At 41.8% G+C, this 21691-nt stretch overlaps 1 protein-coding gene across 2 annotated transcripts in view; it reads left to right on the plus strand.

The window, feature by feature from the left end:
• The window catches only part of calcr (calcitonin receptor), a 269497-nt gene that overhangs the window by 240075 nt on the left and 7731 nt on the right, over positions 1-21691 (plus strand). For both annotated transcript variants that reach the window (XM_080216792.1, XM_080216801.1), the window contains 3 exons: positions 5330-5396; positions 16344-16562; positions 17920-17961. In XM_080216792.1, coding sequence (XP_080072918.1) covers positions 5330-5396; positions 16344-16562; positions 17920-17961 — 328 coding nt within the window. The remainder of the gene's footprint in view (positions 1-5329; positions 5397-16343; positions 16563-17919; positions 17962-21691) is intronic.

Genomic DNA, 21691 nt, shown 5'->3' on the forward strand with positions numbered 1-21691 from the left:
AATGGACACACAGCCAGTCACACCAGGAAAATGGCCCCCAAGAAATGTGGTCCCAGATTTTCTGAGAGTGACCAGGCCTGCCTGTTGGGCGCAATGGAGGAGAGGCGCCAGCTGCTGTTCCCCACTCAGGGCCATCGTCCAAGGGGTTGCGTAGCGAGCACATTATGGGAGGTAGTGGCACCTGCAGTGAGTGCCAGGATTCTGACCCCTTGTTTGGAGAACAGTACCGCAAGAAAATGAACGACTTTCTTCAGACAGCAAGAGTGAGTGTGCGTCCCATTCTGAAAGCTGTACATATGCTGTGTTTACAATGTCAAACCATCCCCAGTTATCTCGAGGGCAGCCACCAATTGCACCCACCCCTATCCATCATCACCCAGTACTACTTCCAGCCCCTATGTCACCCTCCAATCTGCACCCCCAAGTGGGGACCCATTTTCCCAAAATGGCCAACATGAGCTTCCCAACCCTGACACACATGCATCCCATGCCCTTCTATACATCATGCTTTCCATCCCCCTCATGTCCCCTCGGGAAAAAAACCGCGCATAACCGCCGTGAGAGGTGAAAGACTGGTGGGGGTGTTCCTGAGCTGCGGCTGCTGACCAGTTGTGAGCAGCAAGCCCTGGAGCTGGCAGTGGGGGAGACGTGCCTAGAATGGTGACTGACAGCCAGGTCAGCGTTCAGCATACAAGTGAGCATGAGCTCAGTGTCATCCATAACTTGTCCAGGGCCCTCCAGGTCTCATCCCTCTAGGTGTCTTGGTTAGTCTGAGCCGGCAATGGCGCTTGGCCTCCGATAGGCTGTCAAATGACCTCCTGGTCCAGTACCACTTTGCCGCTGCATCCTCCTTCTCCTGGTCCACCCTTTCAGGAGATTGTTCTCCCACTTCACAGGCATCACAGAAGGCCCCTACCCTCCTTCCTGAGGGCCTGCCATTAGTTGCTCCTCGAGCGGCCTCCCTACACCCTCCACTTTCTGAGGCACCTCACCATCCTCAGCCGCCTTCCTGTAGCCATCTCTAGATCAATAAGACCAAAATCCATTCTGCATGGGTGGGGGTTAGAGAGAAAGAGATTGGTAGATTCATGTCATTGCTTGAATCTACTCGAGCACCACCATCCCCGCCCACCACCCCCCCAGTCCCTCACTAGGTCCAGTACTCCCACTTGTCAGTGCTGGCAACACAACGCAATCTGTGGTGCCATGCGTTGCTTGATTAGGTTGCCAGCCATTGGCATTGTGAAGATGGCAGGGAGGGAGGGCATACAAGTTGGGTGCAGGTGTGGTGTGCGGGTGTGATTACTGCACTCTTTTGAGCCATTGTCATGAATGCAACTACAGCATTGCCTTCCAGGCTTGTACTGCAGGTCAGGGACAACCTCCTAATTATCATAAGATGGGCTCCCATTCGTTGCAGAGTATATGCAGTATGAGTGTCTGTGTTAATCTGACCACTCCTGCTTGGGGAACCTGCTACTTGTACTGATCAGCCCTTAAACAGCACATGGTGCAGTTCCCCTACCCCCGAAATCCCAGCACTCAGTCCAGTCCCTTACCACACCCCGCAGCACAACAATGGGACAGCCCATTGCCTGTGGATAGCAGCCTGACCAGCATTCAGTAAAGGACCCCATCCCAACCCACATAGATGACATCGAACATCTCTAGGTATTCCCCACACCAAGCAGAAATTTCCCTGGACTTACCCCCAACCTCCCTGCAGTCTGGGGGCTGCAGCCCCATAAAACTTACCTCCTTATTCCCACCAGGTCTTGACTTTTGTATAGCAGTTATAAACCATACCAGTGTGATGTCACGCCAGAGAAAGGGGAAATGCTAACAAAGGTGGAGATTCTAGTTGCAGACCCGCTAATGACATGCTAAGATATGTTAACAAATGCAAATCGCCATGACGCTGATTTTCAGCATGGATCCGTCGACACTACAAAATCAGTGCAGCAGGATGGGAGAATCACTCCCATTATTCCACTCCCATTTGGCACAGTGTCATTAAACGTTGGTTTATGTTTTCTCCAAACTTTTCAATGGGCATGTGTTGGGAATACATAAAACTATCATTGCTCAATACCACAAATCTCATTATCATATACATTTGGCAGCAGGTTTTTGCTGCTTTACAAATTGCAATGTATTGTTTCAAACTGCATTGAGTGACCTTCTAGTGAGAGTTTACAGCAATTTCTTTTTCATCATTTTGATTTAGAGTTTGTTCTTTGGGATTGTACCTTTTAAATTTTCTCAGTAAGGATTTCAGCTGAACAGCTAATACCCAGTTGTGTGGCCAATGGTGCTATAATTTTATTGAGCCGCTGTTATGAACAGTTAACAGGAAGCACTTTATCTTTTAACACATTATTAACCCATAGTTTAGGGTTCATAATGGTGGTGAAACTGTCAGGGCACTCCATTATTACTGAGTAAAAATGAAAGCAATCTCCGGTGTTCACACATCAATTTGTTTGGTTTTGAATTAAGCCTTTTTTTCCAACTTAATTTCTCTGCCACTACGATTAGATCCATGTTGCCTAACATACTGTTGTTTTGGCGGTGGCATGGTGGCGCAATGGTTAGTACTGCTGCCTCAATGGCAAATTGTGCGGAGGGTGTGGAGAGTCTACAGAAGGATCTAGATAGGCTGGGCGAATGGGCCAGGAACTGGCAAATGGAATTTAATGTTGGCAAGTGCGAGGTGGTCCACTTTGGTAGGAATAATGGTAGGAAGGATTATTACTTACGTGGCGAAAAACTGCAGCATGCGATGGTGCAGATGGTCCTTGTGCATGAGTTGCAAAAACCCAGCCTGCAGGTGCAGCAGGTGGTCAGGAAGGCGAATGGGATGCTGGCCTTCATAGCGAGGGGGATTGAATATAAAAGTAGGGAGGTCTTGCTGCGGCTGTATAGGGCATTGGTGAGGCCGCAGCTGGAATACTGTGTGCAGTTTTGGGCGCCGTACTTACGCAAGGATATTTTGGCCTTGGAGGGAGTGCAGAGGAGGTTTACTAGGCTGATGCCGGAGTTGAGAGGGTTGAGCTATGAGGAGAGGCTGAATAAACTAGGCTTGTACTCGTTAGAGTTTAGAAGAATGAGGGGAGATCTCATTGAGACGTATAAGATGATGAATGGGATGGATAGGATAGAGGTGGAGAGACTCTTCCTGCTCAGAAAGGACAGTAGGACTAGGGGGTACAGCCTCAAGATAAAGGGGGGGCAGTTTAGAACGGAGTTGAGGAAGAATTTCTTCACTCAAAGGGTGGTGAATCTCTGGAATTCTCTGCCCGTTGAAGTGGTGGAGGCTGCCTCGCTAAATATTTTTAAGAAGCGGGTTGATGGGTTCTTGATAAGAGAGGGGATTAAGGGTTATGGGGAGAGGGCGGGAATGTGGAACTGAGCCACGACAGATCAGCCATGATCTTATTGAATGGCGGGGCAGGCTTGAAGGGCTAGATGGCCTACTCCTGCTCCTATTTCTTATGTTCTTATGTTCTCATACTGCCAGGGATCCAGATTTGATTCCTGGCTTGGATCACTGCCTGTGTGGAGTTTGTACATTCTCCCCATGTCTCCGTGGGTTTCCTCCAGGTGCTCCAGTTTCCTCCCATGATGCAAAGATGTATGGGTTGGATGGATTGGCTATGCTAAATTGTCCCGTAGTGTCAGGGATACTAGCTAGGGTAAATGTGTGGGGATAGGATCTGAGTGGGATTGTGGTTGGTGCAGACTTGATGGGCCGAATGGCCTCCTTCTGCACTGTAGGATTCTATAACTCTATGATGGGGCAACAACAACATTAAACAATTAAATAATTGGAAAAGAAAATAGGGCAGCATGCATAATAGGTGGCCAATCCAACCTCACCTGGTATTGCAATTATTCAAGTTGGTGCTGGAGCGAGATGACATTTTGCAAGCTGTGCCCTCTAATTCTAACACTCTAATTCTATCTTTTACTCTTGTTCTGTACTTGTAAAACTGTATTCTTACTCATTTAAACTCTCTAACAATGCTATGACTGAAGCATTGCATTCTGTACCCTCTCCTTCTCTATGTATGGTACGCTTCGTCTGTATAACGCACAAGAAACAATACTTTTCACTGTATACTAATACATTTGGTAATAATAAATCAAATCAAATCGAATGACCCTGCAAAAGTGCTCGGGTCCTGAAGTGGGACTTGATCCCTCAACTTTCTGACAGGGAGTATAATGTTGGCAAGTGTGAGGTTATCCACTTTAGAAGGAATAATAGTAAAATGGACTATTATTTAAATAGTGATAAATTACAACATGCCACTGTGCAGAGGGACCTGGGGGTCCTTGTGCATGAATCACAAAAACCCAGTCTGCAGGTGCAGCAGGTGATCAAGAAGGCGTACGGAATGTTGGCTTTTATCGTGAGGGGGGATGGAATATAAAAGCAGGGAGGTCTTGCTGCAACTGTACAAGGCACTAGTGAGGCCGCAACTGGAGTACTGTGTGCAATTTTGGTCCCCTTATTTGCAAAAGAATGTATTGTCCTTTGAGGGGGGTGCAGAGAAGGTTCACTAGGTTGATACTGGAGATGAGAGGGTTAGCTTATGAAGAGAGATTGAGTAGATTGGGCTTGTACTCATTGGAGTTTAGAAGGCTGAGGGGTGATCTTATAGAGACATATAAGATAATGAAGGGGCTAGATAGGATGGAGGCAGAGAGATTCCACTTAGAAAGGAAACAAGAACTAGAGGACACAGCCTCAAAATAAGGGGGAGTCAGTTTAGAACAGAGTTGAGGAGGAACTTCTTCTCTCAGAGAGTAGTGAATCTCTGGAATTCTCTGCCCACTGAAATGGTGGAGGCTAACCTTGTTGAATATGTTTAAGTCACAGGTAGATAGATTTCTGATCAATAAGGGAATTAAGGGTTATGGGGAGCAGGCAGATAAGTGGAACTGATCCACTTCAGATCAGCCATGATCTTATTGAATGGCGGGGCAGGCTCAAGGAGATAGGTGGCCTACTCCTGTTCCTATTTCTTATGTTCTTATGAGACCAAAGAGCTGAAGCAACCCCATCACATTGGGTTGCTGAATGAAATCAAAATGAAGACTAATATCCTGAAGTTGGAATCAGCCAGTTTAAAAATAACATTTGCTGATGAGCTATTATGAAGTAAGGGAGTGTTGAGTGAGTGGACAAAATGCAATGTGTTGCATTGGTGTTATCACAAAGGATCACTAAAATCAGAATTTTGAAGAATTATTTTGTTTCAATGTGAGTGTAATTGTATAACTGTTTTTGTGTGTTTCATATTTGCATTTACATTTCTTGCAGTTGCTGGATAAGCGTCGAAACACATCTACTTTACATAGTACATGCTCCAATTGTTGCAGCTCTCTTGGTAAGGATTTCAGCTGAACAGCTAATGCCCAGTTATGTGGTCAAATGTGTTAGTATTTTACTGAGCTACTATTATAAACAGTTTACAGGAAGCACTTCATTTTTTAACACATTAATAATCCATAGTTTGTGGTTCATGATGGTGGTGAAACTATCAGTGCATTCCAGAGTCAAAGTGACAGCAGCCTCTGGTGTTCACATACAAGTTTGTTGTCAGGGATATTCATGTTCCTCTGCAGAGTGGTCAATTGCAATCTTTGCTTCCCAGAATCAGTGATTTGACAAAAGTTGCAGCTTTTTACATATTACTTGCACTGTAATAACCATTGAAATTGGCACGCTTTGTTGAATGAGATGCAACTGAGCTTTAAATATTCTGCCATAACGACTGATGAATAATCCCTCTGACTCTGAAAACTCTAATATCATGGATGGGATTCTCCGATCTCGTTTGTGGCCACCCAGCTGCCAGTGAGAATGGAGAATTTGACAATCCAGCCAAAATTTCATTCATTTCAGCAGCCAGGAGAATCCCAGCCACAGATGAGGTTGGAAGTTTCCGGCAAGTAAGTATGGGGAGTCATTTGGTCATAAGAACACTTAAAGGTTCCATAATTTTAAGCATCATATTTTAAATATATTTATGGTATTTCAACCTCTACCTTAATCCCATGTGTGTACCCAAGTTTTATTTCATTTTCTATAAAATGTCCTTAAATGTCCTGTTTTGCAATCTGTAAGAATTCTTTAGTCAGTCTGTCTGATCAGATTGCCTGCTGCTTGCTTTGTTGCTATGTTCCATTTTAAACTGGGGTGATATCTTTGCCATCCACACCCACTCAATCCTGCCCACGCCACCAACTCTGGTATAAATGTTCAAAACTGCCCACCCTCACTTGACCAGATTACTCACAGCCATCTAAAAGCCATCAAGCTCTTAGGGCAAATTCTCCGACCTCGTTGGCAGCTGGGATTCTCCTGACCTGCTGCAGCGAGTGAATATTTGACTGAGTGCCAGATTCTCCGTCCTTACTGGTAGTACAAGGAGGGCCTAAACAGCCAGACAATTCCAGCCTTAATTGGACTGAGGTAGACCTGCTGCACCCATAACCTGGAAGGAAGTCCTACCTCCAAGAACTGATGGCCAATCAAATGGCTAGGCAGCTATCTGAACCCAGCAGATCCTCCAGACCTGTGGCCACTGCAGGGACTGCTGTAGTTCCATAAGGAGGCATGCAGTTCTTGAAGGTGCAATCCAAGCTAAGTCTGGGGTCTCGCCATGTTAACAGGCCATGGTGACTGTGATGAGGAGTTGAGGCGGACAGGGCAGTTTGAAAGCGAAACACATTGGGGTACCCTCCAATGGGTAGTAAGTGTGGCACCCCATTGCCTGTCCACCCGCCTGTCTAGTAAAACATGACAGGCTGGATACTTGGCACCAGTCTCCCTCCCCATTGGGTAAAATTCCAGTGGAGGGAGGAGGCCCTTTTGCAGCAATTAATTGGCCGAATTGGGGTCTGTACTAGACTGGGCCTCACAATATTTCCCCACTGTATACGAAACTAAAATTGGGAATTGGATGAGGAGCAGTTAGGTAGGGCCACAAATGGTGCCCTTGGCATGTTGGCCAATCTTACACCCCCCCTGCTTGTCATCCTGCCCTGGAGTCCCATAAAATCTAGCCCAAAATATGTCACCAATTACAAAGTTGTGTTCAAATAGAGGAAATCAGTATTGAAATTTCAAGGTCAGTAGCCTTTCAACACTGACCACAAACTGCAGATCAGTATGTTATTGACATTGCTGTATCATTACATTAATTGTAATGTAATTAATTACATTAATTTATAGCTCCATAGTTGCTACAAGTAGATCCTGAGCCAGAGTTATGTAGTTTTTAAATTGTTTTTGGCCTTACAAATCAATGGTGTGGTACACCAACTAAGTGCCAAGATGATCTACTGCTAACTCCACTCAGGTGAAGAAGAGGTCTCTTCATTTAAGTACTAATTCCGGATATCTCTGTTACTAATGTGTTTACCATTGACATTAGGTTGGCAAGACTTGACAAAGGTGTCAGGGTTTTCTAACCAATTTAAAGTGACTGTACCCCTCGCACCATCTCTGCCTACACCGATGGCTCTGTTTAGAAGGCTCACAACACCATGTTAAAGTCCAACAGGTTTATTTGGTAGCAAACACCACTAGCTTTTAGAGCGTTGCTCTTTCATCAGGTGAGTGGATGTTCTATTCACAAACAGGACATATAAAGACACAATCTCAATTTACAGAATACTGATTGGAATAAGAGTCTTTACAGCTAATCAGGTCTTAAAAGGTGCAGATAATGTGAGTGGAGAGTGTGTCAAGCACAGCATTTACCCCAGTCCAATGCCAGCATCTCCACATCTGTTTAGAAGGGGCAGAGGTTCCACCACAATAGCTTATGTGACCATCAGGCACAAAGGATTATTCAGATTATCAGATCCCAGCCTAGCTTTTGTCCATTTAGGCTGATTCTCATCAAGTTATGGTGGAGTTCACAAAAATACCATACATTTACTGTGCCAATTTATCTGTTCCCTTAAATATCTGTGATATTTTGACAATTGGACTACTATTTCAAATTGAAAATAAATAAAGGAATCCTTTGATAAAATGCATTATTGATATTGATAGCACTTTCAGTCCAGCTAATTCAATAAACCATGTTGCAGTGCTTTATATTTCCCACTTAAAGGAAGTTGTAGTCTTTTATATTTCCCACATCAAGTATACTTTTTTTAAAAAGTCCTTTTAAAACTTTGTGGCTTCCACCCATAAATGTTGCAATATATTTTAGAAAGTGCATCAAGTTAGAATAACAAGGATCATTTACAAGTTTGTGCTACTGGCATGAATCTTTACTCACTGGCAGCATCTGTCAGAAATGCAAGCATTCCATTCCAAAAGTTTTCCAGCCTTTACATGGAAAATGATAAGCATTGTGCACTTGAATTTCTGCGAGTTGCCAATAGGTGAAACTCACTGCCGGAAACTCAGATTTGACTCATTTACCCCTTTGGAATCTATGTTAGAATTTAACCTAAACTTAAAAGGGCCTTATGTGCTGGCTATAGTGATTTTGTGTGACATGAACTTGGATGGCCTCAGCTGATTCTTCGTGGATAACATGAATATTTTAAAAACGCAATGGATATTTTAGAATATCTACTTCAGAGACAGCATGAAACAAAGGATTTTGGGGTGATGAGCTATGAAATAGTCTGTCCATCAGAGCATTTGACCTCATGCGCATTCTCAAAATCTCATTAGAAGGCTGCAGATAGGCTGCTAAATTCAATTAGAATCATAGAACAGTTATAGCAGAGAAAAAAACATTTTTCTCAAGTGTCTGTGCTGGCCTCAAAATCAGTAATTTTCCCAGCGCCATTTCCCTGCCATTTTCCTGTAACCTTTTCTCTTTGCAGATAATGATCCAATTGCCCTTCGGAAAACCTCAATTGGCATTATCCACCCAAGTCTTCTCAACTCTCTTTACCCTTTGACACAACCACATCATCCAACTCAAATGGTTTCAATTTCCAGATGGATGGGACTGTCTTCCCCTTGTTCACCCTTACCTATCCAGTCATAGCTGAGTCATCTTTAGCAATGTCTTCTCTTCATATTTCAATATCCCTTTCATTCCTCAGAGAATTACCTCTGGCCCATGCATCTTTCCTATCTTTCCTTTGCCACCATAAATTGCAGAGATCAGGTCAAGTTCCAAATGACACTGATGATGCCCAACTGTACTTCTCGTCCACCTTTCTTGACACCTCTTATTTTTCTGTGTTGCCAATCTGCTAGATTAATTCATGGGATTTGGGTGCCACTGACAAGCATTTACTGCCCAACACTTATCATTAAGAAATTGGTGGTGAGCTGCCTGTTTCAACCACTGAGATGATCCATAATGTGAAAAAGCTCCTATAGTGCTGTTGGTTAGGGAGGTCCAGGATTTGTCCCAGCAATGATAAAGGAAAGGAGATGTAGTTCCAAGTCAGGATAGTGGGTGACTTGGAGGAGAATTTGGTCGTGAGGTTCCTACGTACCCGTTACCCTTGTCCTACTAGGTGGTAAAGGGTGCAAGTTTGAAAAGTCCTGTCAAGTTACTCAGTGCATCTTCATAGAAATCATAGAAACCCTACAGTACAGAAAGAGGTCATTCGGCCCATTGAGTCTGCACCGACCACAATTCCACCCAGGTCCCACCCCCATATCCGTACACATTTTACCCACTAATCCTCTAACCTATGCATCTACGGTCAATTTAGCATGGCCAATCAACCTAACCTGCACTTCTTTGGGTTGTGAGAGGAAACCCACGCAGACATGAGGAGAATGTGCAAACTCCACACAGACAGTGACCCAAGCCAGGAATCAAACCCAGGTCCCTGGAGCTGTGAAGCAGCAGTGCTAACCACTGTGCTACCATGCCACCCACATTTGTAGATGATACATCTGATATGATGGGCTTGTCTCAGGATTTGTTAGCTTAACCTCGAAACAATCTTGCTGGAGGTAATGGTTTTTGTTCAAGAGTCATTTATTTACATGCTAATTATTTACACAGGTTAAATAAGACTAACATGTAGAGCAAGCTGCCCTCTGAGATGTTACTCAGATATTTTCGTATATTAACGACTTGGATACAGGGATAGAAGGTTCTATAGCCAAATTTGCAGATAACACAAAGATAAGTGGGATAGTAAATTGCAATGAGGAAATAAGAGCCTTACAAACGGATATAGATAGGTTTGGCAAATGGAGTTTACATGGATAAGTGTGACATCATGTGTTTTGACCGTAGAAGTGGGAAGGTGACTTATTATCTAAATGGGGAGAGATTTCAGGGTGCTCCAATGCAGAGGGATCTGGGTGTCCTTGTTCATGAGTCACAGTCGATGTGGAGCGGATACTTCCTCTTATGGGGCATTATAGGACAAGAGGTCACAGTCTTAGGATAAGGGGAGCAAATTTAAAACAGAGTTGAGGAGAAATTACTTCTCCCAAAGGGTTGTGAATCTGTACAATATAATGGTGGTAAAGGGAATGAATGTTTAAGGTAGTAGATCGAATTTTTCCAGCATCTTTTACTTGTCCTGGATACAGCAATGATGTTAGAGCTTCATTTGTTAAGGCAAGTGGAGAATATTTCATTACAAACTATGCCTCGTACATGATGGGCAGGCACTAGGAAGTCTGGAGATGAGCTTCTTGCTACTGAATTCCAAGCTTTCGCTCTGCTCTTACCATATTTATATGGCTGGCCCAGTTAATTTCTGGTCAGTGGTGACCCCCAGGACATTGATGTTGGGGATTCAGCAATGGTAATGTCTTTGAATGTCAAGATGGAATTGTTAGATTCTATCTTATTGGAGACGGTTATTGCTCGTCACTTGTGAGTGACATCCCTTTACTCCTTTAACCAATTTCTTTATATCTATGCCTCCAGTTAGTTACCTTTCTGGAAGTAGGTTTCTCCTTTCTACTCTATCAAGACCTCTCATAATTTTATAAACTTCAACTAAATTTCCCTCCAGCCTTCTCTGTCCAAAATTAATAACCTCAGTCTATCCAATCTTTCCTCAGAGCTAAAATTCTCTGTTCTTGGCAATATCCATGTAAATCTCGACTCTACCCCTCAGTGATGATTATTTCCTTCCTGTGATATGGTGATTTATCTTTACATTTTAATTAGGCAAAGGCCAAAATTACCTTTTTGATGAAAATAGGCTTTGTTTGTCCCACTACTATGACTCACCGGTGAAACAAGATTATTAGAGATTGTCTGCTGCTAAGCTACATGTTCCTGTAGTTTAATTACATATTATTGCTGCTTTTCCATTTTCAGTAAAAGGAATTTTGCCCTCTGTCTTTCCCAATTATGAAACTTAATGATTTTCAAATGTCAGCTTATACAAATAAGGTGGGATTCTCTGACCTCCCGCAGTGTGTTTCTCACAGCAGGAAAAGTGTGCCAAAGGCTAGCGGCAGGATCTTCTGGTCCCATCAGTGTCATTGGGAATTGCCATTGACTTCACCCCACGCTGCCGAGACACCCATGGCAGGGGTGCACCATCAGTGGGATCAGAAGATCCCACCAGTGTGAGCAACTGGAAACTTCCGGCCATAATCTCAGTTCAGATTCTACTATGGGTGAGCTAAAACTTTCCTGAATTACACTATAATAGAAAAAGATATTCAGAAGGAAGGAAGTTGGTTGGGATTCTGCTGCTTCATTCTATCTCCGTATCAAGCTATTAATCCAGATTAAAATCTAATTTCTGTGCTATTTTAATCCAGTTGATCCTAATTGTGTTGGTTGTTGAACAAGCCTGTACAAATATTTGAAAAGAGGGTCTGCTGCCATATAAACCTTTCTTACAAGGCCATCAATATAGTTCATCAGATTGCTTTCCAAACTTGCTACATCCTTTTGAATCTAATTGCCCAATTATATATGGTGGCATCTTTGTAATTAATTGCATTATTGGTTTCACTTCACTGTTGGCTCTGCTACTTTATCTCAATCTAATAGTTTGGATTTTTTTAGACCATGTTCTTGCACTTCCAAGTTAGTCAGGCGACTCCTGATTTTTAATCACTGATCCCTGGTTCTAGAATCTCCCACAAGAGGAAACATCCTCTTCACATCCACCCTGTTAATATCTTATGGGGTGAATTTTCCCATTCCACCCACCACAGGAAATCGGAGCAAGCGAGGGACAGATCATGGAAAGGTCCATTGACCTCGGGGAGGATTTTCCGGTTTTGGGGTGAGCACGGCCAGAAAATCCTGCCCATTGTGTTTCAATCAAGTTGACCCTTACTCCCCTAAACTCTAGCCAATGCAGGTCTAGCCTGTCCAACTTTTCCTCACAAGACAACCAGCCCATTCCAGGTTTAGCTCGGCAAGCTTTCACTGAACTGCATCCAACAATTTATATCCTTCCTTAAATAAGGAGACCAATATTGTACACAGTACTCCAGATGTGGTCTCACCAATTGACACATAACATCCCTACTTCTATATTCAGTTCCCTTCACAATAACCAATAACATTCTATTAGCTTTCCTAATTACATGCTGTACCTAGATGCTAACCTTTTAAGATTTATGCAATAGGACCGATATCCTTTTACATGTTGTCACTTAGAAAATCTGTTCCTTTTTTATTGTTCCTGCCAAAATGGACTATGTCATATTCTCACATTGTGCTCCATTTGTTAGATCTTTTCCCCTCATTTAACCTATCCATATCCCTTTGTAGCCTTCTTATGTCCTTTTCGCAACTTACTTTCCTGCTTTTCTTTGTGTCATCAGCAAACTTAGCAACCTTCAGTCCCTTCATCCAGATCATTGATATAAATTGTAAAAAGTTGAAGCCCCAGCTCTGATCCCTGTGTGCACCACTCATTACATCTTGCCAACAAGAAAATTATCCATTTATCTCTAATCTCTGTTTCCTGTCAGCTAGAAGTCTCACAACACCAGGTTAAAATCCAACCAGTTTATTTGATAGTAAACTCACAAGCTTTCAAGGTTTGCCCCTTCATCAGGTGAGTGAAGTGAGTGACTTCTTACTGTATTTACCCCAATCCAACACCAGCATCTCCACACCATCCTGTCAGCTAGCCAATCTTCTATCCATGCCAATATGTTACCCATACACCATGAGCTCTTATTTTCAGCAAAACCTTTGATGTAGATTCTTATCAAATGCCTTCTGCAAATCTAAGTACAGTACATCTACTGGTTCCCCTTTATCCACAGCACATGTTACTTCAAAAAATGTCAATAAATTGATTAAACGTGATTTCCCTTTGTCAAAACTATGTTGACTGTGCCTGATTATCTTGAAATTTTCAAAGTATCCTGCATTAACAGTAGGTAGCATGGTGACACAATGGTTAGCACTGCTGTATCGCAGCACCAGGGACCCAGTTTCTGGGGTTCCCATCTTGGGTCACTGTCTTTACAGAGTCTGCACATTCTTCTCATGTCTGTGTGTTTCATCCGGGCGCTCTGGTTTCCTCCCACAGCTGGTTCGGTGCATTGGCCATGCTAAATTCTCCTTCAATATACCTGAACAGGCACTGGAGTGTGGCAACCAAGGGATTTTCACAGTAACTTCATTTCAGTGCAGTGTTAATGTAAGCCTAGTTGTGACACTAACAAATAAACTTTAAAACTTTAATATCTTCAATCATAGTCCTTACATTTTCAGATGTTAAGCTAACTGGCTTTCTGTTTCCCTTCTTTTTTCAATAAATTCACTATTTCCCAATCTAATGGAATCTTCTCCACGTTAAAACTAAAGCATCAACTATCTCATGAGCCATTGCTTCCAGTCCATCCAGACCCAGAGATTTGTAAGCCTGCTGTTCTATCAATTTACTCAATACCATTTCCCTGGTGATTGTAGTTTTCCTGAGTTCTTCCCTCCCATCCATTTCCTAATTTACAAATATTTTGGGGATGTTACTTGTATCCTCGATCATGAAGACTGATGGGCCATCACAGTTGCTTGTTTGATGTGTTAACCTAAGTGGTCTGCTGTTCTGTTCCACTTACTCAATTGAGGGAATTAATAATTGAAAACAAGAAGGTGATAAATGAATTGAACAGATATTTTACATTGGTCTGCACGGTAGAGGATACAAGTAACATCCCCAAAATACTCTGGTGTTTCACTCCTCCACATTGGTTCACGCATCCCTTGCTATGATAGCTTCATCCCCTCCCCCGATGTCCCACACTGAAAGCTTGCTGGAGTGTCAATACTCCATTGGCGTCATTGCGGGGCACTTGTCCACTCTGCTGACTAACATCTCCCATGCACAACACATGCAGACCCTCCTATATTTTTCACCCACATTGAGAATTTGGGTTCTCACTCACTGTAGTGACAGTGAAGATCATTCAGTCTTTTACATCCAGATCCTACAATTGTTCCCAGGACTGCTGACCTCGTCTGTGACCTCCATCCAGACTTTCCTGGTTAGGTGGAGATGTCTCACCTTGCCATCTCGCGAGAAGAGAGTCTTCTGCCAATTAGTCACAGCTTGGAAGAGGGAGCCATCATCAAATTGTGTGGGCCTCTATGACTGTATGTCTGCCATTGCACCAATGAAGCAGCTATTACCCTATAACAATATGTAACAGTGTATGAGGAAATGAAGAAAGTCAACAATCGCAGTGAGTGCCTCTGAAAACTGCAGTTGGCAAGAATTGTGGTAGCCCCTATGTTTACAAGTTTTCATTGAATTTGTCTGCATTGCTCACTGCTCTCCTCTGTTACCCTGTCGTGTACTATCATCAGCCCTTTAGTCTGCCTGATATGCTCGATAGCAACTGCCCTGAGGTCAGGTCATGCTCCCCTCTCTTCACCCTCTCCACCCTGGGTCTCCAATTTTTAGCAGTTCTGCTATTTGACCATTTATGGGTGCCTCATGCTTAATCACAATGGGGCCATGGGACTGGCCAGCATCATGCACAGCACCCAGTTCTGCTTCCTAGTGTAAAACCCTAACCTATGTTTAAACGAGTTTCAAATATTTGCAAAGCAATGAAGTTCTTGGAACAAAATTTTAATTTTATTTATGTGTTGGTGTTAATTATTTGAAAACATTTAACACAAGTCTGACGACTGTGCAGACATTTTTCAGTTAGACACTATCCATGAACTTTAACTTTAGATCCATTCCGTTTATTAAGGTAACTCCTTTCACAATGGACCATGGATTATAGATATCTTCGATTCCATCCCATTCCGTGAATCTGCTGAGGGAAATTTCTGCATAATGTTTCCACAAGCTCCAAATATCATTCAATAAATGTGCACATTATTAGTAGTATCAACAATGGCTCCATTTGTAACAAACATGCCTCTGAGTCAGAGGGTTTTGGGTTTAAATTGCACTTCAGAATCTTGCGAATGAAAACCAAGCTAACACTCCAGTGCAGTGCTAAGGAAATGCTGGCTGCATTGTTCGATGTACTTCCAGAAGGCAGGACAAGCTTTGTTTCTGTCTCTTTCAGAAGTAAATGTAAAAAAATTAATTCCCCAATTTTGAAGAAGAGTTATCCCTCATGCCTAAGCCAATATTTATTTCTTAATCAGTATCACCAACATAGATTATCTAATTTATTAGCTGTTCATGGGAGCTTGTTGTGCACAAATTGGCCACTGTGTTTACACTGAATTATACTGTGTACCACAACACTGGTTACAGTTTAAAAAGTATTTCAATGGTTATAAAGTGCTTTGGAATGCCCGGAGGTATGCAAGATGCTATATTAAAATCAAGGTTTTCTTTAATTGCCAGAGTAAACGTTCAATTCTGAACCACACCTTACAATCTTAACATTTTATCACTATAAAATATTTTTACTTCCTCATGCACGAAAACATGGCCAATTCATGTCTTTCTCTAGTTTGTTTAGATAAGTGAATATGTTTGGTTGAGTTTACCTCCTGGTACATCATCAACAATCTCCTGGCACTTGTTTGGCTGCCTGAGGGAGCTGAGGAAATAAGTATTTTTGTTTTTCTTTTGCCTCATTCCAGAAATTGGCATTACCAGTGCAACCTTCCTAAACTCATGAGCTTGCACTGTCTAACAGATAGGAGGAACATGGATATTTGATATTTCTTCATATTATTGTATTTAAGCTCACATACATTTGCTTTTCACAATTGCATTTTTAACAAAATATTCAATATCACTAAGCCAAGTACTTCTGTAGAATCTCCTTCTACCAGAAACAAATCTGTTTATTTCTAGCAAGCAATAAAACACCATCAGTCAAAACCTAAACCTGTAATCTGCATCTGTCTCAAGTCTCACCGTTGTCTCATTGTCTTACTGATTGAGAATTGCTTCTGGGTCATTTGCAGGTGAACCTTTTCTTCTTGCTTAACATAGTGCGTGTCCTGGTTACAAAGTTGAGAGATACACACCGCACAGAAACCAATATGTACATGAAGGCTGTCAGAGCAACTTTAATACTTGTGCCACTGCTGGGAATTCAGTTTGTCATTATTCCTTGGAGACCAGAAAACCGACTTGCTGGAGAAATCTATGACTATATTATGCACATACTTGTGCATTACCAGGTATGCCATTGGGCTGCTTTCTAAATATACATTTTCAGTTTGTTAAATGGAATTTAGATGTGCATAGCAATGTAATCTGTGTTAAATTAGTCCTAATTACAATCCCACAGCCTACTTGGGGCCACACTATGACTCTTGTCTTTACACAGGTTCGCAATGTACCCTCTCTCCCCTCCTTTGCCTCTGCTTAATTCACATTCCAGTTCACAAAACCAATCTTCTCCAATTTGCCCCTCGCTACTGTAGTTTGCTCCAGTCTCCTACGATGCGGGTACATGTTGCAGACAGAAAATCCTGATTTGGCAAAATTACCACTCGAATTCCTGTCCGTAAAATGCAGAAAGATTCCATTCCAAGACTAATAGTAGGAATGGGAAGGAGCAGGGGGAAAGGGAGGTCTGGAAGCAGGGCTAAGGAATTAGTTGAAGAGGTCAACATGAATAATTTTCATGAGGGAAGGCCTGCACGTTTCTGCAGAGTCGCATGATTTTCATGGATTCTTTGACAAAATGCGGCCATGATTTTCCAGTGACCTCACATCTGGTTTTGGCCCTGAAAAGAGATTGACTTTCTTTTCTAACAAGTCTTTCCTACTAAGAAACAAAACATCTCAAACTTTCCGCTGGGTGGACAATAAATTATTGGCAATGCTATGTTTGTTTAGTAACATCTGGGTTTATTTTTCACCGTGGGTAATGAATACCAGATTAACATATTCCCTGTGTTACTGGCAGCATTTAGGTTGGAAACAGAGGTTCCCACGTTCCTCTATTCTGTTCAGCCAAAAGGCAGTGAAACCATTAAAGACACCAAGAAATATGTTTGCTTTATGATAAAATGTAACTTTTTGAGTGATTGAAACAAAAGCAGTTGGAAAATGATGGGCTTTTGGTATGTATTTGGGCAGTAAGCACTTTGGAATGGTTTACTATGTTAGGGGTGCTTTACCAATTCAAAATAAGATCACAAGAAATTGGAGCAGAATTAGGCCATTTGGCCCATTGAGTCTGCTCCGCCATTCAATCATGGCTGATATGATTCTCATCCCCATTCTCCTGCCTTCTCCATGTAACCTTGACCCCCTTATTGATTGAGAACCTATCTACCTCTATCTTAATGACAGTCAATGACTTGACCTCCACGGTCCTCTGTGGCAATGAGTTCCATAGATTCACCACCTGCTGGCTGAAGAAATTTCTCATCTCTTTTTTAAAGGAGAGTCCCTTCACTCTAAAGTTGTGCCCTTGAATTCTAGTCTCTCCCACGAGTGGAAACATAGTGGAAATATTAATTTACTTTGCTTCATCATAATGTATTTTTGTGCATATTAATTCATGCAAGTTGTGTTTCCCCACAGGGTTTGTTAGTGGCCACCATATTTTGTTACTTTAATGGAGAGGTAAGTACAAAGAGAGGTGCTAAAGTCTATGCGTCGGGAGCCACATCCAATACAGTATGCATATGCAGTTATTACAAATTTAGTTATATTAATACTGCTTTCCTGCAATAAATTGAAGAATTGTATGCTGATAAAGATACAGCAAGCAGGAACATCTGAATATTTTACACCAACTAGGCCAATGTATCATAGAACTCTGCTGGATTTAATGCAATGTGTTGGCCTTCTAGTCACAGTGTCTAAAAATGTAACATAAAACAAAAAATCATTACCAAAATACAGTGCAAGTGAAATAACTAGACAATTCATTCCATTTCCAAAGCTCTCCACTCATTCAGAAAAACATCTCACAGCATTTTCATTAAAGAGGAAAAGAATATTATGGACATTAAGCTTAAGGAAAGCCTTAAAAGGGAGAAATAAATGGCAAAAGGAAGGTACAATCAAAGAGGAAGGTTTTTAAAGCAGTGAAAAAGGTATCAAGAAAAAGAGAAATGAGTAGAGAATTCCAGAAGTCTGGAACTATTGAATTAACAGCTGCCATTAATGAACTGAGGGAATGGGAAAAGTAGAAGCTTGCTGTTAGAGAGTCAGATATGTTGTGGGAACTTTAGGGACAAAAGATGGAGAGATTAGAAAGCAAAGGTAAGAACCTTGCTATCAATACTCAGGGACCTGGGGTGATGGTGCAGTCAACATGGTTTTACAAAAGAGAAGTCACATTTGACAAATTTATTGGAGTTTTTGAGGATGTAATGCATAGGGCAGTTAAAGAGGAACCAGTAGATGTGGTATGCTTGGATTTCCAAAAAGACAATTGATAAGATGCCTCACAAAAGATTAATACATAAGTTAAGGACTCATGGAGTTCATGGTAATATATTAACATGGATAGAAGATTGGTTTACAGACAGAAAGCAGTGGGCTGGGCCATCCTCAAGCTGGCAGGCTGTAATCAGCTGAATGCTGCTACAGTCAGTTCTGGAGACTCAACTATTTACAATCTATATTAATAACATGAACAAAGAGATCAACAGTATTGTATCTAGGGCTTTTGTTGATAAAAAGTTAGAGAAATGTAAGCTATGAGAAGAACACAAAGAGACTGCAAAGGGATATATTGATAGGCTAACTTAGTGGACAAGGTAACAGATAGAGCATTATATGAGGAAGTGTGAGGTTAATCACTTTGCTAGAGTCAGTTTAGTTCAATTGGCTGGCTAGTGGTGCAGAACAATGCCAACAGTGCTGGTTCAATTCCAATACTGACTGAGGTTATTCATGGGGGTCCTGCCTTCTCAACCTTGCCCCTCCCCTGTAATGTGGTGATCCTCATGTTAAATTGCCACCAGTCAGCTCTCCCCCTCAAAGCGGAGAGAACCTATGGTCATCTGGGACAATGGCAACTTTACCTACTAATAGAAAAGCAGAGTATATAAAAAAGGTTTGAAACTTTTAAATGTTAACGTTCTGACAGACTTAGGTGCACTCATAACAAGGAACACAAAAGGGACAGCAAGCAATTAAGTAGGCAAATGACATGTTGGTCTTTATGGCAAGGAAATTGGAAGGAATAAGGACGTCTTGCTATAATTGTACAGAGCTTTGGTGAGACTACATCTGAAGTTCTGTGTACAGTTTTGTGCTCCATATCTTATGTAGGATAAACTGGCCTTGGAGACAGTATAGCAAAAGTTTGGCTGATCGATTCTTGGGATGAGAGGGTTTTCCAGTGATGTGAGGCTAAGTAAATTGAGCCTTTACTCTCTGGAGTTTAGATGACTATGTAGGAAAACAAGTTTTGAGGAAGATACAGAGTCTGCAAAGGGATACAGATTGGTTAAGTGTATAGATATAGATTGGTTAGATGAGTGGGCAAAAATTTGGGAGGTGCAGCACAATGTGACAAAATGTGAGGTTGTCCACTTTGTTGGGGGCAATTGAAAAACAGAATATTATTTAAATAGAAAGATACTGCAGAATGTTTCAGTACAAGTGACCTGGGTATCCTCGTACATGAATCACAAGAAGTTAGCCTGCAGGTATAGCAAATATGTCAGAAGGCAAATGGAATATTGTCCTTTATTGCAAGGGGAATGGAAAATAAAAGGAGGGAAAACTTTCCACATCTACACAAGACATTAGTGAGACCACAGCTCAGGTGCCATGTACAGTTATGGTATATACTTGCATTGAAGGCAGTTCAAAGAAGGTTCACCAGGTTGATTCCCAAGATGAAGAAGTTGACTTGTTGGGCTTATATCCAGTCACTTCAGAAAACTAAAACCTTATTGAAACATAAAAGATTTTGATGGTGCTTAATAGTTTAGATGCTGAGAGGGTTGTTGCCCCGAGTAGGAAATCTAGAACAAGTTTAAATGGCGGCCTTCCATGTAAGATGGAATGAAGAGGAATAACTTTGCTCAGTGTTGTTAGTCTTTGGAATTCTTTCCACAGAGAGTTGTGTCAGCCAAATTTTTGATCTACAAGAGAATCAAGAGTTATGGACGGCAGGCAGGAAAATTGAGTTAAGGCCAGAGTCAGATCAGCCATATACCTATTGAATGGTGGAACAGGCTTGAAGGCCAATTGACCTATCCTGCTCCTATGCTAGTATACTGAGGAGTGATTTTGGCAATGATGAACTGGAAACAAGATACTTGAAAGTAAAAATTGAGATATTCAAGGAAGAGGGAGAAAGGATTCAGGAGAAATGTGTTCCCTCAAAGAAATAATTAGGACTCCCAAATCTGGACCCCTCTGGATTTTTAAGGTGGTAAGAAAGAAGGTCAGTAGCAGTAGCATGTATCATGTTGTCTACGTGGAATTTAGCAAGGCTTTTGACAAGTTATCACATGATCAGAAAATTATAAGACGCAGGATTAAAGGAAAGTGACAAGTTGAATCCAAGATTAGTTCAGTAAGAGGAAGCAAGGAATGTGTTGACGTGTGTTTTTGGAAGGCTGTTTTCAGTGGAGTTCCGAGAGATCAGTACTTGCTTTTAATGATACAAATCAATAATTTAACTCTAAATGTAAGATGAATGATTAAGAAATTTGCAGATGATATGAGAATTGGCAGTTTGGTTGAGAGGATAGTATAACACAGAAGAGGGTCATTTGGTCCACTTCGTATATTTCAATCCTTTTGGGGAACAATCCAGGTAGCCCCTACAGCCGTCCCCCCAATCCTACCACCATCCCCCCGAAAACCCCCACCGCCAGACCCCAGCCACCACTTTTACCTGATAGCCTTGAAAAGGGAATTGGATAAATAATTGAAAGGGAAATATTGCAGGGCTATCATTGAAGCTGTATCCAATACCCTCTCAGGCAGGGCATTACAAACCCTAACCACTCATTGTGCAGAGAGGTTTTTCTCATATTGCCACTGGTTCCTTGGCACTCTGATGTTCGCCTTTCAGCTACTGCAAAATATCTCTTTTTTCATTCTGTCTAAATCTATCATGAGTTTAAATACCTTTATTACATCTTTTCATAGCTTTCTTTGTTCCAAGAAGAACAACTGCTTTGCCAATCCAGGCATGACTTCAATCTCATCCCTGGAACCATTCTAGTAAATCTCTTTTGTGCCTTCTCCAAATTCTTCTCATCGTTTCTAAAATGTGGTGTCCAGATTTGGAATTCTAGATGCTTATTTTTATTAGAAACATTGAAGTAGAGAAAGATTTATGGTCTAGCAGGAGACCACTTGTCCCAGTGAGTCCATG

The sequence above is a fragment of the Carcharhinus amblyrhynchos genome, chromosome 2 (genome assembly GCF_965287045.1).
Source record: "Carcharhinus amblyrhynchos chromosome 2, sCarAmb.v2.hapA, whole genome shotgun sequence".
Lineage (NCBI taxonomy): Eukaryota > Metazoa > Chordata > Chondrichthyes > Carcharhiniformes > Carcharhinidae > Carcharhinus > Carcharhinus amblyrhynchos.